Genomic DNA, 17,356 nt, shown 5'->3' with positions numbered 1-17,356 from the left:
GAGAAACATTTTTAATGGTCATCCAACTCGGAATAACAAATCGGATACTCTGTCATTTTTGTAGAGCACCGACTTTCCGACCTGAAAATCAGTTGGAGATTTCCGAGTTCCCAGTTGTTTTGAAAGGGACATGTACATGTTACTTTCAACCCAACTTTATGTATGTATTTCCCTCTGCTGCAGTTTACTGATCAAATTAAAATAATCGTTTCTTTAAAAAAAATTTGCCTTGACCTTGTCAACATTAGCCTAAGGGGGGAATTTTCCAAATTATTGTATTTTTAACCATAGGTCTGGCTAGTGCCATTGATACACCTCGAATTGTTTCAAAAGGGTATTAAAGACATGCACAAATGTTTTGTCTATTTGCTTTGTAAATAAATCGGAGACATGCCGTCTCCCAAAACACCTATTTTGATCTAAAGGTGGGGGCCTTACTTGACTAGCCAAATTACGTAGGTAGACGTCATCTCATACGTAACCAACGTCTGCGCACTAAACTCCATTTCAGGAAGTTACCAGTGCGATAAAAAGGAGCATATCAAACGATAGGAGGACTGTGTATTGTTTATACTTTGAGGAGATCTATAAAACGCCATTAAAATGTCGGGATTTGACGATAACCCATTTGCAGATTCGTCCAATGTCAACCCTTTCCAAGTAAGACCCTTTCATTCCACACTAGAGTTGATACAAAGTTGCTGCTAACTTTTAACCAAGATTTGCTAAAAAGTAACACGAAGAAACATGTTGGGTGTATTCCGGGTTTAATTCGGGCGACGTGGCATGATTGACAAAGCTTCAGCCTCTAATTTGTCATTGTCTGCAAATGAGGGTGGGGTTTCGCCATTCTCTCAGCTACAGGAAGTTGCAAATGTGGCTAAATACAAATTTGATAAAGTAAATCGTTTACAAGCTGATAGACTGGTCTACTACTTCTTTTCAAAATAATATGGAATTCCACAAGTTAGCACGCCATGGCATAGGCTATACGATCTTGGGGTAGGCTACTGTTAGTGAGCACATTGTCTGTGTCATCTGTTTTTCATCAACAGAAACCTACACAATTCAGCTTACCTTTAGATAGGAACCAACCTGGACTCAGGGGTAGACATATCATAGTAAATGTAAATCCGATACACTCCAATTGGTCTGATATATGTTCCGTTTCATATGATATGCATTAATTTGTGGATGTCCATCATCCATGTTGTATGATATGTTATGAATTTGCAAAGCGTATGATATGTTACAAATTCATATTTGTTGGGGCAACATTAGCTAGGTTGCTAACACCAGAGATATTAGAGAAAGGAGATCGGACCCCCATTGTGCAATCAATGGAGGAATGTGTCAAATATAATACCCCAAGCAGCAGACTATCGACCAATTGTGTTCACGTTGTTATTCTGCATCACGTGGTTGCTAAGATAATTGTCACGCAATCCCTTCTCAGAGTCAGGTTATGAGTCGAGAAGCTTGCCTATTTTCCCTGACAGTACGTGATGTCACGATTCCAAAGCTATACAATAATACAGATAGCAAGTTAATTATCTCACATCTCGGAAAATATTTGTGATGTTGATGAAATTCATGCTAATGTTGGGTTGTTGAGCTAGTGCCAAATTGACTCCCATTCACTCCTTGAAGGACAATTCTCTTTGTCCCAAAATACCCCAGAATGCACCGCACAGCCTGTTGACGTAGCAAAATACATAATACGATTCCATCTCTTCTGAAGCATCGTTGCTAACACTAACTAGGTGGCTAATGTTAGTGGGGTTAAGGGTTAGGGGAGTGTTAGCTAACATGCTAAGTAGCTAAAAAGTAGTATGAAGTTGCTAAAGTTGCCCGTGATGAGATTCATGATGACCTAAAATATAATTCTACACGAAACAAAAATATATATGCAACATGGTACAATTTCAAAGATTTTACAGACAGTTCACAGGTAGACAGACAGAAAAGTATACATAGTCTTACACACACTCTCAAGTAAATACACAGGGCATCAGAATACTGTTGCTTTCCTAATTAAAATGGTACACAAAAACACTACACACACACACACACACACACACACACACACAGAAGTGTACACATATACTGAACAAAAATATAAACGCAACATGCAACAATTTCAAAGATTTGACTGAGTTACAGTTCATATAAGGAAATCAGTTATTTAAAATAAATTCATTAGACCCTAATCTATGGATTTCTGTTAATACAGATATGCATCTGTTGGTCACAGTTACCTTAAGTAAAAGGTAGGAGCGTAGATCAGCAAACTAGTCAGTATCTGGTGTGACCACCATTTTGCCTCATGCAGCGCGACACATCTCCTTCACATAGAGTTGATCAGGCTGTTGACTGTGGCCTTTGGAATGTTGTCCCACTCCTCTTCAATGGCTGTGCGAAGTTGTTGGATATTGGTGGGAACTGGAACATGCTGTTGTACACGTCGATCCAGAGCATCCCAAACTCGCTCAATGGGTGACATTTCTGGTGACTTCACTTTACATGTTGTGTTTTATATTTTTGTTCAGTGTAATTTGAGTGTCCTGGATGTACGTTTACTGTACTATGTTACGTCTAGTTTGAGACCAGGCTGTGTGGACTGACTTCATTGCTTCCATGATGTCTAGGCTGTAGGTCTACAGTTTAGCTGCACCTTTTTACAAAGGGCCTATCTCTCTATAGACTTTTAACAAAATTAATTGAACATGCTTATGGCCACACTGGTCATCAAGGAAGTGTGAGAGAGATAAGCTGAACAAACTCAATTGCACAGTAGCGAGATAGCATATAGGCTAGGCATGAATATAAATTATCTTTGATCAAGAGCAGTAGGCTGAATTTGTCCGAATGAATGCTAGAGATCTTCCAACTCTGCAAAATTCTGTAATGTTTCCTGTGACTCATTACTATGTAGAGTAGATCAAACTTCTTCTATTGGCTAGAGCCACAGCTGGTAAGTCCATTAAATATTAGGGTGGTTGCATTGTCCCATTTGAGTATTTTACAGTATATTCTAACAATACCTCTGCATATAGAATGCTGCATACTTTAGTGTACAATACCAATTTTCAGTACGTTTGCCATCAGTTAAAGGACTGGCCAAGTGTGTAATGTTGACAGAATGCAAAATCTAGGCTTAACAAATCATATCCACTGTTTCAATCAGAACTTACAGAAACCAAATACCAAGTAGGCTATATAGCACGCTCTGTGTTTGCTACTCGTAGAGTGAAAAACAGTATTACTGTAACCACGTCACATTTTGATTCAGACCTACAACTTCAACGGTAGCTAAGAGTTGCAAAGCAATCGCTCTTCCTGTACTTTCGCTGTCTCTAGTTCACAATGGGTACTGACTGTTTGCTTGCGGGGTGTGTATGCGCCTGAACAAATAGCTCAGCCTACAGTTCACAGCTGCTGTTCACATGTCTGATATTGCAATTCTGGGCGTTATTACTCAATTATGAATTCTGATATGAAGCCTGAACCGCCGTTGGATTAGATACGAGTTTGCCTTTAGCTGTGGGTTTGTGAAACTGGAAAACCTTAGTAATCATTGGTGACCACACACACACACACACACTGCCAGGGTGGCCTATATAGGAATGTCTGGTGTAACGTTGCCAAGGTCTACTTTCTAGTAGGCTGCTAGGCTAGTTTACTGGTTTCTCTATAGACAACACCACTCCCTGGTTGTTATTACTGTATTGTTGAGAGAGCGTCCCGTCTTGTATTTCTTGTTGTGGTTAGGCCTACACCTTATTATCGGTATTTGGCTATGTATGTTTCTGCCGTCATCATTTGTCTCCCAAACTACCTCAAACATACAGTGCATTCTGAAGGAATTCAGACCCCATGACTTTTTCCACATTTTGTTACGTTACAGCCTTATTCTAAAATTCATAACATTTTCTCATCAATATACACACAATACCCCACAATGACAAAGCAAAAACAGGTTTTTAGAAATGGTTCAAAAAAAAGATATATATCACATTTACATAAGTATTCAGACCCTTTACTCAGTACTTTGTTGAAGCACCTTTGGCAGCGATCACAGCCTAGAGTCTTCTTGATTATGACGCTAGAAGCTTGGCACACCTGTATTTTCTGGAGTTTCTCCCATTCTTTTCTGCAGATCCTCTCAAGCTCTGTCAGGTTGGATGAGGAGCATCGCTGCACAGCTATTTTCAGTTCTCTCCAGAAATGTTCCATCGGGTTCAAGTCTGGACTCTGGCTGGCCACTCAAGGACATTCAGAGACTTGTCCCGAAGCCACTCCTGCATTGTCTTGGCTGTGTGCTTAGTGTTGTTGTCCTGTTGGAAGGTGAACCTTTGCCCCAGTCTGAGAACCTGCTCCAGAGTGCTCAGGACTTCACAGGACTTCATCAAGGATCTCTCTCTCCGTTCATCTTTCCCTCGATCCTGACTAGTCTCCCAGTTCCTGGCAATACTAAAGTGCCTATAAGAACATCCAATAGTCAAAAGGTATATGAAATAGAAATTGTATAGAGAGAAATAGTCTACAACCGAAATAAATAACTACAACCTAAAACTTTTTACCTGGGAATATTGAAGACTCGTGTTAAAAGGAACCACCAGCTTTCATATGTTCTCATGTTCTGAGCAAGGAACTTAAACATTAGCTTTCTAACATGGCACATATTCCCCTTTTACTTTCTTCTCCAACACTTTGTTTTTGCATTATTTAAACGAAATTGAACATGTTTCATTTATTTGAGGTAAATAGATTTTATTGATGTATTATATTAAGGTAAAATAAGTGTTCATTCAGTATTGTTGTAATTGTCATTATTACAAATACATTTAATAAATCGTCCGATTAATCGGTATCGGCTTTTTTTTGGTCCTCCAATAATCGGTATCGTTAAGAAAAACCTAATCGGTCGACCTCTAGTCTGAATACTCTCCGAATGCACTGTATCTATATTTTTGTGGTCACCAATGATTACCACGGTTTGCCATCTATTTAACTGATTGAATTGTTAAATGGCAGGGATGTCTCTTCATCCTTCTTGGGAAAGCTGCCAGGTGTGTCAGAGGGGCTGATGGCTACTACCAGATCAGATTATAAGGCCTATGTGTCACATGACTTCATGTGTGACACATTATCATGTGCTGAGAGCAGACCGACTCCCACCTGTTCATATCAACCCTCATGTCTCTTCTGGATTTAGTTTGTTTGTATTGCTCTGCTCTCGGGCCAGGGGTCATTCAGCCTTTACTTGGAAGTTTTCTAAACGGTCCTGTAAATAATTAGCCTAGCTTAGGCGAACATCAATCTTTTCTCTGATGCCCACTGAAATATTAAGTCAAACTGGACTCCGGGATGAATGTGGTTGTCCCTGATTTTACATTTTTGCTATATTTCTTTTTTTGACTTCAGGAAATGAAACGTCTTGAGCTATTCGATATCACAAGAATTCATAAGCGCTCTCTTTTTACGTGAGCTCTGAAATGAAAGGCTACGTGCGTCACGTGAACATTGTCAATGTTCCGTCGCATTCTTTCCTGTGACGGATCAATAGGCCTATTAGATGAGACGATTATGTCGCAATAATAAGAATGAGTGTTGCATATTGGCGTTTCCGTCTAAAAGGACCCACGAGCAACAACATGTGACGTCAAACAGGAGCATGTCCAATACAAGCTCAGTAGTCTTTCTTTTTGAGAAATGAAGGCATATATAAATGTTTAAACCATTTGCTTATTCCTAATTTTCAGGATTGGAAAAAGGCTTTGATTTCTGGTCAAACAGATGGATAAAGGGCATCTACCAGAAAAAGTCTTAACATTTTATTAGAAATGGATCAAAACAGAATAATGTTGAAGTAAAGACCCATGCCAATTAATAATATCAACACCTATATTTGGTTTTGGAGAAAGGATTTGCCTTCTGTAAATTCAAGAAACATTTGCTTTGTGCCTTGTAACTCTGTTACCAAAAAATGCAAATACCTTTAAGATATTTTCTAATTTCTCTCCCTCATGAGTAGGGAGAATAACAAAACTAACAGATAAGGGTAGACCTACCAATTAGTTTGTGTTTTTACTGATATGAAGTTTGTTTAATTACTAAGTGATTTAAAAAATAAATAAAAACACTTCATCAGTAACTGAATTATCGAAAAATCTGTGTTGGAATTACTGCAACTGAATTGGCTACAATGGGAAATCATAGTAGTCACAAACCACAGTTGGGTAACTTGCTACAGTCCTCCCTTCCACTGGCATATTGTTATGTTCAGCTCATAACTGTTTTTTCCTTTAAACAAAGAGGGAGAGACCAAATTGGACCAATCACAGATGTTTATGTTTCTCAAATGTACACAGTAAAGGAAAGAAGAGCGCAGTACTGTAAAATGTATTGTACTGTACTTTACATATCTACTGTACTATAGTGAGCTGTAATGTCCAAACTTGTGAAACAAACTTCTGTGATTGTTTCAGATTTGGTCTGGTTCGGACCAACCAAATGTAGTCTTGTTTGGGGGAATATTACCAAAATATGCAAAAGAAGGATATTGCATATTTCTATCTTTGGTGTACCTATTCAGGATGCATCACCATGAAGAGAATGACATTCATAATTATGCATTTCTGTATAGTACAGATCGGGGACCCATGATGTAAATCTGTTACCAGATGTAAATCTGATTCACCTACTGTAGTTCAATACTGTAGTTCAATAAACAGAGCATTTGTTTTCATGTCATAGCTGACATCCCATTCTTTCTGCAGAATTCTTTGAATCTTAATTCAGAGTAGATATTTAACAGAATTTTTTGGGAAAGCGTGGTCGCATTAAATATGCATCTGCGCAATTCTTACAAAAAATGTGTTTTTTTGTGAAATTCTGTGTAAATTGTTCAAAGTAGTCCTTGTGCATAGAGTTGTATCATTTGTTAAACTTTGAAATCAAAAGTTTTTCGTTTGGTATGCATTTTCAAGTGAAACATCTGAGTCAAAGCATAACTGTGGATTGGCCCATAATATTGAAGAGAAAATGTGCTGTTTTGTTTCAGGATCCCTCAGTTACACAAGTGACCAACTCTGGTGTAGACCACATTGAGCAATTTAACCCTTTCCCAGACCATCAGACGGTAAGATGACCTGCTTTTTACCCTAGCATGAACGCACACATACACACTCTGTAATACAACAAACCACTCACTGATTAAAACTACAGTAACTCATGTGGACTAGATTGATGCCCGTTGATCACAGATTGCTGTATTGTGTGTTGGTGTTTGTCCCACCTTTTTTCAGTCTGCCATGTGTCTTTCCTGTTTCAGGCTGGCCTATCAGGGCCCACCATTCCGGCTTCCACCACCCTTTCCCAGCCTGCCGTGCTCCAGCCGTCCACAGAGCCCGGCCCAAAGGTCAGTGATGGCGCTTGTCACTAGTTCACTATGAAACCAAAAGCCATCAACGTCTTCGCATGAGACTGAAAATATAGACGTTTTCACATTTGACTGTCTACCTGGCCATACTGATTTAAGCTACATGGAATTTTTTTGCTTCTGGGGGTGCCAAAAGGGCTCCCTTAAATGGACAGATTTATAGTCCAGAAATTACCTCAGTGGACAGAAAGGGGACACATCTACCGTGAGCAAAAGCATATATTGTTTGCCTAAAACTATTTGTGTGGTTTCATGAGATAAGTCACTGGTTACGTTAATATTATTATCATACATGTATGTGAACCACACAGCCAAAAGGTGACCTGTCCTCTCTCCCCTTCCGTCTCTGCAGGCCACGGCGGCTGCAGCCCAGGCCAGCCTGCTGAGGCAGCAGGAGGAGCTGGAGAGGAAGGCTGCAGACCTGGATCGCAGAGAGCAGGCACTTCAGAGCAGGGGAGCCTCCACAGGTCACTCCCCTACACTCTATTCTCTCCCTATACATGCCACGCCTTGTATACACCGCTCGCGCTCTGAAGATATCCTACCATCTCAACAAGTTTTAGGGTCAATTTCAATTTAAACAATTCAGGAGGATAACAGAAGTTCCAGGACTTTCATGTAGTAATTCCGGAAGAACAACTGCAATTGCTGGAATTTCAATTTGAAATTTCAATTTCACTTCCTGAATAAATGAAATTGACCCCAACCCTGCCTCTGACATTCCTTACCTCTACAGCAGGGACGGGGTCAATGCCCACTTCATTTCAGGCAAGCCAGGAAGTGAATTGAAATTCTAATTCATGAATGGAATAATCTTCTTGGGAAAGATGAGGATCAGTCAGGCGCTTGGATACATTTTAACATTTGGGCAATGGAGCTGTTGGAAAAAGTGATTGGATGAATGTTAATCGATGAATTTCTATTGTAATAGGCAAAGAAAACAACTGGCCACCTCTTCCCAAGATCTTTCCCATCAAGCCTTGCTTCTACCAGGACTTCTCAGAGGAGATTCCCGTGGAGTACCAGAAGGTCTGCAAGATGATTTACTATCTGTGGATGTGTAAGTATACTGTCGTGTGTGTGTGTGTGTGTGTGCGCTCATGCAGTACTACCACAGAGACTGGTTTGTTACTTTGTTAAATACCGCAAAGATGCTGACTTATATTGTAATGTGACGCACTGCCCACCCTTCTTTAATACCCCATCGAGTTTATGTCCGTGTGGAGGTCTAAAGAGCAGAATAACAAAATCCCCATTGAAAAGCTGAAGCTACAGATACACTGTTTGTTGCACGGGCTGGGTCTCAATCCACCACATCCTCCCATGTCGGCCTTCCCGCATCTCTGGTGGAAGGTGGCAGAGCTACAGCGGTGTTTGTCAGGCCAGGATACGTTTTCACGGGCCTCGTCTGAAATCGGTACAGCCGATTTCTGTCTGTAGCGTCCGAACGGTTTGGGCTCCAAACTAATATGACTCCGCCATCAAATGCTGAGACTGTCACAAACGCATAGATGTTGTACATGTTTTGCTTTACAATGTCCACAAGACTCGTCTGAAGGTATCCCGGTACCGGGCCATAAAATTCCAAATCAAATAGCTAAATGATCCATGGTATGACCCTCTTAAAACAATTCCATAAGTTTTGCAACGGAAAACAAAAATGAGACCAGGTTGCCTCGCCATGTTTGTCAGTTTTCTTCCATTTGGTGCCTAATGAATGCAACCCTCTCCCTCCCCCCAGTCCACTGCGTGACTCTGTTCCTCAACCTGCTGGCATGTTTGGCCTACTTCACTGCGGATTCCTCGTACGGTGTGGACTTTGGCCTGTCCATCCTCTGGTTGATCCTGTTCGCCCCCTGCTCCTTCCTCTGCTGGTACAGACCCGTCTACAAGGCCTTCAAGTGAGTACAAGGATTGACTGACCTACTGTTGCGTTGGAATTATGGAATAGCTTAAAGGGACAGTTTTCCTGTTTTGGCCCCAATCTCAATTCATTTCTTACCATATTTGCGTCAAGCACATTTTGGCACCCAATTTATTTGCATTGCACTGGTGGACAACGTTTTAACATTGCAGTGTTGAAGGAAGGTTTAAATACTTGCATTAGAAGTTATTTTTCAGTCTTGACTTTCATGCCCAGTAGTACAATGACATTTTTGATGTTGATGGCATCCTGTCCAATAGCCAAATACCTGTAAGGGACGGACCAAACACGGAGGCACAGAGTAGTTCGTAAAATGAAGGGTTTTACTTCCCAAAGAACTGCCTGATTCGGTTATGGAATTAACATCCAATGTGCGTTGGCTCAACCCTGTGTGCCCTCGCTCTCACTTTTTTTGCAGGACGGACAGCTCCTTTAGTTTCTTCTTGTTCTTCTTTGTGTTCTTCTGCCAAGTGGTGTTGTTCGTCATCCAGTCTGTGGGCATCCCCAAGTGGGGAAACAGGTGGGTCTGAGTGAATGGGACGCTATAGATGTTTTTTTGCACTCTGTATGTGGAGGGGGGGGTAGTGCACATATGTGTTTTTGTGCGTGTGTGCCCATGTTTTTTTGCACCTCTGTGTGTACGTACGGAGGTGTACATGCTGGCCTTTGTGATTTCTCTCTATCTCTCTTTATCTCACCCATCTCCACTCTCACTCTTCTTGTCATGTCTTTGACAGATTACCTCCTACTAGAGTCTCTCTTTCCTCATAAAGACTCCTCTGTAAGTGAGAGGCTTTGGCTCCTTCTGCTCTTCCTGCAGTAACTTTCCTATCCTGGCCCTCTTCCAATACTACAACCCCATCCAGAAACAACCCCCCCCCCCCCATCGTCAGTGTTGGCAGATCTGAGCGAATTAGATACAGTGGGTGTAAGCAAGCAATATGGTGAACGGTCCCCTATGTCCTGTGGTGAGGCTAGGCAGAACCATTTTGCTTACACCTATCCATCCTATTTGTTTAGGTCTGCCAAGTGGATGTTTCTGGGGGAAAAATGCAATTCAAAAAGAGGGGAGAATGTAAATTGCGTTTGCTTGATTCCTTGCATCCTCTTTCCTCACCTCGTTCTCGGAACCCGTTGTATGAGAAGGTTGGGAATCAAGGAAATGCAATTGAGATTCTCCCAAGGCCTCGGGTCTTTCTTACCTGATATCCATCTGTTCAGTTGTGCTTTCCTTTGTCTGATTTAAACATGAAGCTTCTTACTCTGCTTACAATTTGGCTCTTAGTCAGAATGGTGTATGCCAGCAGCATACCACCCTGCATACCACTGCTGGCTTGCTTCTGAAGCTAAGCAGGGTTGGTCCTGGTCAGTTCCTGGATGGGAGACCAGATGCTGCTGGAAGTGGTGTTGGAGGGACAGTAGGAGGCACTCTTTCCTCTGGTCTAAAAGAATATCCCAATTCCCCAGGGCAGTGATTTGGGGACACTTCCCTGTGTAGGGTGCCGTCTTTTGGATGGGACGTTAAACAGGTGTCCTGACTCTCTGAGGTCATTAAAGATCCCATGGCACTTATCGTACGAGTGTTAACCCCGGTGTCCTGGCTAAATTCCCAATCTGGCCCTCAAACCATCACGGTCACCTAATAATTACCAGTTTACAATTGGCTCATTCATCCCCCTCCTCTCCCCTGTAACTATTCCCCAGGTCGTTGCTGCAAATGAGAACGTGTTCTCAGTCAACTTACCTGGTAAAATAACAGATAAATAAATGTCGCTGAGGATGACCTCCAGGTGGTTCATTGTCAAAAGTGAATAGCTTAGTACAATCTAGCAGAACTCAACAGATGCATTGCTTTGAATAGTCGATCAATTATATTAACTTATCTGAAAATATTTTTCATAAATTAGACCCCCCCCATCGTCAATGAAATAGAGTATTTTGGGAAATTCTATAAATATTGTGAATTGAAACCAAAGAATATGGTTCAATGGTGAATAGCATACATTTTAGAACATAATTTCATTGGACAATACATTCACATATTAGACTAAATGAAACAAATGACCCTATATGGATCCCTCTCTTTGATTCCAAGTGGTTGGATCGCCTCGTTCACAATCATCAGCACCAACAAGGCAGTGGGAGCCATCATGATCGTGGTGGCTTGCTTCTTCACCGTCTGCGCTGTGCTGTCAGTCATCCTACTGAAGATGGTATGTGGCGTTACAGTACCTACCTGTATGTCATAACTGTACATACCCAGACTTGGGGACAAAACAGTTGTTTGTTTTTAAAAAAAATTGTGACTGAGCACTATTTTTTTTTCTTCTCCAGTATGACTGTGGTGCTTTACTGTAAACTTGTATCGACGCGATGACTACAAATCCCATTGTTCACTTCTGTTCAAGCTACGGTATACCGTTCTTACGAGAACACATGACTGGTACTCTACATGACTGCAATTGACTAACGTACTCGCTCAGTTTATGTTCTACATTCGACAATAAAGACTGACTGCTACATCCCACTACAAATTAGGGCCAGGAATGTTTTGGCAAAAATGATGAAAAAAAATTACCTGCTGTAATTTTTTAAATGAAATGAAATGTTGTGCCACAGCATGGAAAATAAATACATGTGACTCTGGATGACAACATAATTACGTTTGTTTCCAACATTAGGGCTGTTTTCCTAAAGAAGTTAACTCTTCTTTGTGTTTGGTTTCCTTGCCCACGATACTAATGAGTATCGCGATACTGGTATATTATCCCAGCCATAAAACAAATACCACCTCTACACCTATCAGTATAGAATCTATAGACCCTAAAGCTCTGGGTCTCCTCCTTTCCCAGGTGCACAGCCAGTACCGGCGTACCGGGGCCAGCTTCCAGAAGGCCCAGCAGGAGTTCTCCCAGGGCGTGCTCACCAACAAGTCCTTCCAGACGGCCGCCACCTCCGCAGCCTCCTCCGCCGCCTCCGGAGCTTTTCAGGGGAACAACTAGACCCAGGGCCGGGCTAACTTAACCCCCCAGATACGCCCTTCCCCTCTTCCATCCATCCAACGCCCACCAACACACCACCTTTCTGGGATGGGGATGGATCCCCCACAACCTGCTGTCAGCAATCCCTTATAGGTCATACCATGGAGCCTCTGTCGAAGAAACCACCATTGACTTGACCCAGCAGTCTGTCTGCTGGGGCTTCCGTAAGGCCTGATCTGGGATCTGTTGTTTTTTTAAATATATGAGCTGTGGTCACCTGACAGCCCCCCCCCCCCCCAAAAAAAAAGGGCACTTGAGTAGGAAATTGTCCCCGCTGTGCTTTTTCAGAATGGAAAGTCGAATGATTGCGAAATCTTGCGATGTTTTTCAGTATTTGTGCACTTTTTTATTTTTTGCAATGTCCTCTGTTCGCATATGTGTCGATGTTCTCTTTTAGGTGTGTGTGTGTGTGTGTGTGTGTGTGTGTGTCCTGGTCGTGTCATAGAGAAGATGGCGTGTTTGTTTGCTTTATGCTTGTTGTCAATTCAGTCTTTGTATATACCTGCTCGCATGTCTGACTGTGTTGTAAAGTAACCACATGTTGGGACTCCAACGCTGGTGGCTTTTCAGCATCCTTCAATTTCAACGCTAATGAAGAGAATGAGTGTTTGTGTTCCGTAGGGTGACGCCTGAATGAAAAGCATTCAGTTTAGTTTAGTTTAGTTTAGTGGGCACTCAGTCTAGAAGAACTATGATAATCACCTAGGTTATTAGTTACCAGGGCTACTGTAATTATTAAATGCACATTTGCCATTATACTTGCGCATCACAATCTAATGTCCTTTTCAGATTTACACCATTTCGCCTTTTCAGACAGTTCTCGTCAAAACGAGGTACTTTGGTTTTCAATCTTTTCACGTTGTAGAAAGTGCCTTCTGTGTTTGTCGTCTGCTTATTGGCTTTGGCAATGAGAGACTGGTGTTGTGTAAGAATGGGTTGAATATAGGTCGGTTTGTCAGTATATACTGTCCCATATAACTTAATGGGACAGTTCACCCCGAAACCAAAGTTTTGTCGTTTTCATACCCTCAAAGTGGTCTATTTCACAATGTCTGTGATATCACTACACATGCCTTCAAAGAAACGTGTCGGCCTCAATCTCAAACCAATGGGGATCTTAGTGCAGATAGCACGGAATAGACTCTGCCTACAATCTCAAACCAATGGGGATCTTAGTGCAGATAGCACGGAATAGACTCTGCCTACAATCTCAAACCAATGGGGATCTTAGTGCAGATAGCACGGAATAGACTCTGCCTACAATTTAAAGGCCCACTCTGTGATAGTCACACCTTTTACGGTATGGTGGCATCTGGCAAACTTGGATTTTGGCGTGGACTCCACCTTTAACCAAAGCTGTGACCTGTGCCTTGACCAAAGCCTTGACCAAAGCCTTGACCAATGCCTGTGTGAGGTGTCACCTATTGAGTTTGCCTCTGTTGCCATTGGTTTCTACGGTAACCAAGCCTTAACCTTTTTTATGGGAAAAATGACATGATTGAAGGAAGAATTGAAAGAGAATTGAGACGAATACCTTTTCGTAGTATCGTGTCGACCCATGTCGTGTTTTCTTTTCACAATATTCTTTCCAGTACGGTTCAGTCAACTATGGAGGATGAGTAACCAGGCCAGTGCACTACAGCTCAGCTTAGCTCAGTAGTGTGAAAAAGGTATCGGTTAGACTGAAATTCCTAATCCTAACTACAAATGATTGCTTTGTTGTATTCTATGGATTTGACACTGACTAAACGTGAACAATGCGAAATAGATTTTTGCTCCACTTTGATTTAAAAAAAATTATACTTCAGGGGGAAGTGGTTGTCGGTCAAAGCTGGATAAGGTAGTGCTGAGTGGTTTAAAACAAAATACAAGAAAAGTATTTCTTAATAACCAGGTTTCCATCCAACTTTTTGTATGAGTGTAAAGTAGATGTTAGATTATTATTTTTTATATTTTTTTATATCGACAGAACAAAAAAATCTAGGCAAGGTGGGCTCTTTTTGTGTCAATGAAATGAATTACGCGAGCAATAGAGGTGAATAATAACCATCATATTGAGAGAGAGAGAGAAAAACAACTTGGGAGTCATGTTGTGTGGTCCTCCCACTACTGCTCGTTGAGAAAACATGCAGTTTATTCGGCTACAGATGAAATAAATGATGATGAACTTCACAGGGTGGTGAAAGTGCAAGGTGATGGGCTTGATGCTCCTTTCCAATAAATATCGAGGGTCTTATTTTGGTGATGCTTGGCTGCCGTTTGACAAACATAATCTTGCTCTTTTTGTCCATTTTAATAATCTCATCGTGTAGTGGGCTATACCTGCACTGTATCTGCGAGCTGTTGGCTAGAGCACACGTGCCAAAACCAGAATGGGCACATTCTCTATGAAACGCAGCATTTGCTGTGACAATCTGTAGAGTTGAAAATACGATGGAAACCCATTCCTTTTTTTTTTCTTTAAAAAGAAAATGGGAATTTATCCGCAAAAGTTATTTTTATATCCAATATGTCATCACGCCCAGCATTTTATCCACAAATCAATTTGATGGAAACGTAACTCCTGTGGGAAAATGTGTGTAGGATTGTTTTTTTGTGGATTTTTGAATATTCGGATGAAAATCTGTCGTCAATTGGATGGAAACCTAGCTACTGTAACAGAATAGATTTTTCCCTAAGTTTCCTAGAGGAAGACCAGCACCTAAATTATTTGTGAATGGGATTGATGTAAACTATCTATTTTGTCATTTTCATTTGTCACCTTCACAAGAGTATGTATTCATTGTCTGTTTAAATGTAACAATTGTCCGAGATCAACTAAGCAAATCAATAACTCTTATGAAGAATGTAATATTCAAGCTAATGGTTTACTAATGGGTAAATATTTAATTTTCTGAATCATTGTTACTTGATATTGAAATATATTTAGTTTTCTTAATATCTGTGTGAATATGACCATTTGCCTGCAATGTATTGGGAGTGGAGAATTATATATTGCCTTTTTGTATTTCAATGTTAATAGTTAACTTAGTGTCTATCTAATAAAAATGGTTGCTTTAATTGATACAATTTTTGTGTTTTTAAATTGAGATCATAAGTTTACTCAGGATCTTTTCATTAGTGATGTCTCAAAGGGCTACTTTGGATTCTTAGGCCCTGTTAAAACTCTTTTTAAAATCCATAATTTCCTTGAAGTGATCCCTGATCTTACACGATTGGATAGATAAGAGCAAGGCTTCTGTTGCGTTGCTTTTACCAATCTAGTGATATCAGAACCGACAGGCTCTACACTTTCTCTATACCGACGTGCTCTACACATTTAGGAAACTAGGAAGGAAGCATGCAAATCTAAAGTATTTCGAATAGGAACAATGTTGAAATGCAGTGTGGCCTTCATTGTATTTTCTTCACAAATGTAGTACATTGGATGTTCCCTGTAGCGAAGCCCTTGACCCATTAGGGTGGCAGGCAGCCTAGCGGTTCGGAGTGTTGGACCAGTAACTGAAACGTTGCTGGTTCAAATCCCGAGCTGACTAGGTGAAAATTATGTCTGTGCCCTTGAGCAAGACACGTAACCCTAATTGCTCTAAGGTCACTATCAGTAATGGCTGATCCCTGGCTCTGACCCCACTCTCCGGGGGAGTAGGATATGCAACAAACAAAAAAACGTCTTACATTAGAGAAATAGGACAAATGTAAGCACCCACCTAATGATTATTATTATTATTATTATTACTACTCCACTGTCGCTGCAGTGACTTTGCAGTAAAGGCTGAACAGCAGGTGAGGCTCATCCTTCTCTCCCCAGGGGAGTCTGGCTGCAGCCCAGAATAACAACCCAGCCTCCTGTTTTCCTTTTATTCTCCACCATCACCAAATGGGGCCAGACAGTGTCCCAGCTAACCCGTCAACCACCCGACCTTGCACACTGATCAATCCGAGCACAGGACGGCCAGACACAGAGACCCAGGGAAATTCTCCTGATGCTTTACAGGTACATTACACGGCAGCTATTTATAAGACAAACAAAGCAATTATGGGCAGAGGAGGCGAGGAACAGTCTCTGAGTCTGAACATCTTTGGCAAGTCAATGAAGGGAGGGAACAAGAAGGAGGTCGGTGGCTGTGTAACTGTATATTTACAGACAAAACATATTGTTGTGGTTTTTCTGTCCAGGAAGTTTGGGGTGTTACCAATCAATAGTTGTAGTCAAAGCCTGCACCCAGATCTGTGTGTGCTGTCTTACCAACTCCTAAGGTAATCGATGACAAGCAGAGGACACTCCAAATCTTCAGGAGTTATATACTAACTTATTCTTGACATTATTGGAATCACCTACCTCAGTTGGTATAGGATGGCGCTTGCAACACCAGGATACTGAGGTTGATTCCTGAGACTACCCGTATGTTGAACATATGACATGACTGAGGTTGATTCCTGAGACTACCCGTATGTTGAACATATGACATGACTGAGGTTGATTCCTGAGACTACCCGTATGTTGAACATATGACATGACTGAGGTTGATTCCTGAGACTACCCGTATGTTGAACATATGACATGACTGAGGTTGATTCCTGAGACTACCCGTATGTTGAACATATGACATGACTGAGGTTGATTCCTGAGACTACCCGTATGTTGAACATATGACATGACTGAGGTTGATTCCTGAGACTACCCGTATGTAGAACATATGACATGACTGAGGTTGATTCCTGAGACTACCTGTATGTTGAACATATGACATGACTGAGGTTGATTCCTGAGACTACCCGGATGTAGAACATATGCATACATGACTGAGGTTGATTCCTGAGACTACCTGTATGTTGAACATATGACATGACTGAGGTTGATTCCTGAGACTACCCGTATGTAGAACATATGCATACATGACTGAGGTTGATTCCTGAGACTACCCGTATGTAGAACATATGACATGA

The 17,356-nt window shown here is 41.3% G+C and overlaps 1 protein-coding gene across 1 annotated transcript; it reads left to right on the top strand.

Moving 5' to 3' along the window:
* Positions 1–497: 497 nt before the first annotated feature.
* On the top strand, positions 498–15,473 carry scamp2 (secretory carrier membrane protein 2). Its single transcript, XM_020456906.2, has 9 exons — positions 498–660; positions 7,067–7,144; positions 7,337–7,423; positions 7,797–7,911; positions 8,376–8,504; positions 9,186–9,345; positions 9,787–9,888; positions 11,464–11,581; positions 12,221–15,473. Exons 1-9 carry the CDS (start codon positions 604–606, stop codon positions 12,368–12,370), a joined length of 996 nt encoding a protein of 331 aa, XP_020312495.2. The 5' UTR covers positions 498–603; the 3' UTR covers positions 12,371–15,473.
* Positions 15,474–17,356: the final 1,883 nt, after the last annotated feature.

The sequence above is a fragment of the Oncorhynchus kisutch genome, linkage group LG22 (assembly GCF_002021735.2).
Source record: "Oncorhynchus kisutch isolate 150728-3 linkage group LG22, Okis_V2, whole genome shotgun sequence".
Lineage (NCBI taxonomy): Eukaryota > Metazoa > Chordata > Actinopteri > Salmoniformes > Salmonidae > Oncorhynchus > Oncorhynchus kisutch.
This window is presented reverse-complemented; position numbering and strand designations above follow the sequence as displayed.

Excerpts from the sequence above, each read along its gene's own strand:
- scamp2 (XM_020456906.2), top strand. The coding sequence starts at position 604 with ATGTCGGGATTTGACGATAACCCATTTGCAGATTCGTCCAATGTCAAC. Across the intron at positions 661-7,066 it reads CCAATGTCAACCCTTTCCAA|GATCCCTCAGTTACACAAGT; the intron begins GTAAGACCCTTT and ends GTTTTGTTTCAG. Across the intron at positions 8,505-9,185 it reads GATTTACTATCTGTGGATGT|TCCACTGCGTGACTCTGTTC; the intron begins GTAAGTATACTG and ends CCCTCCCCCCAG.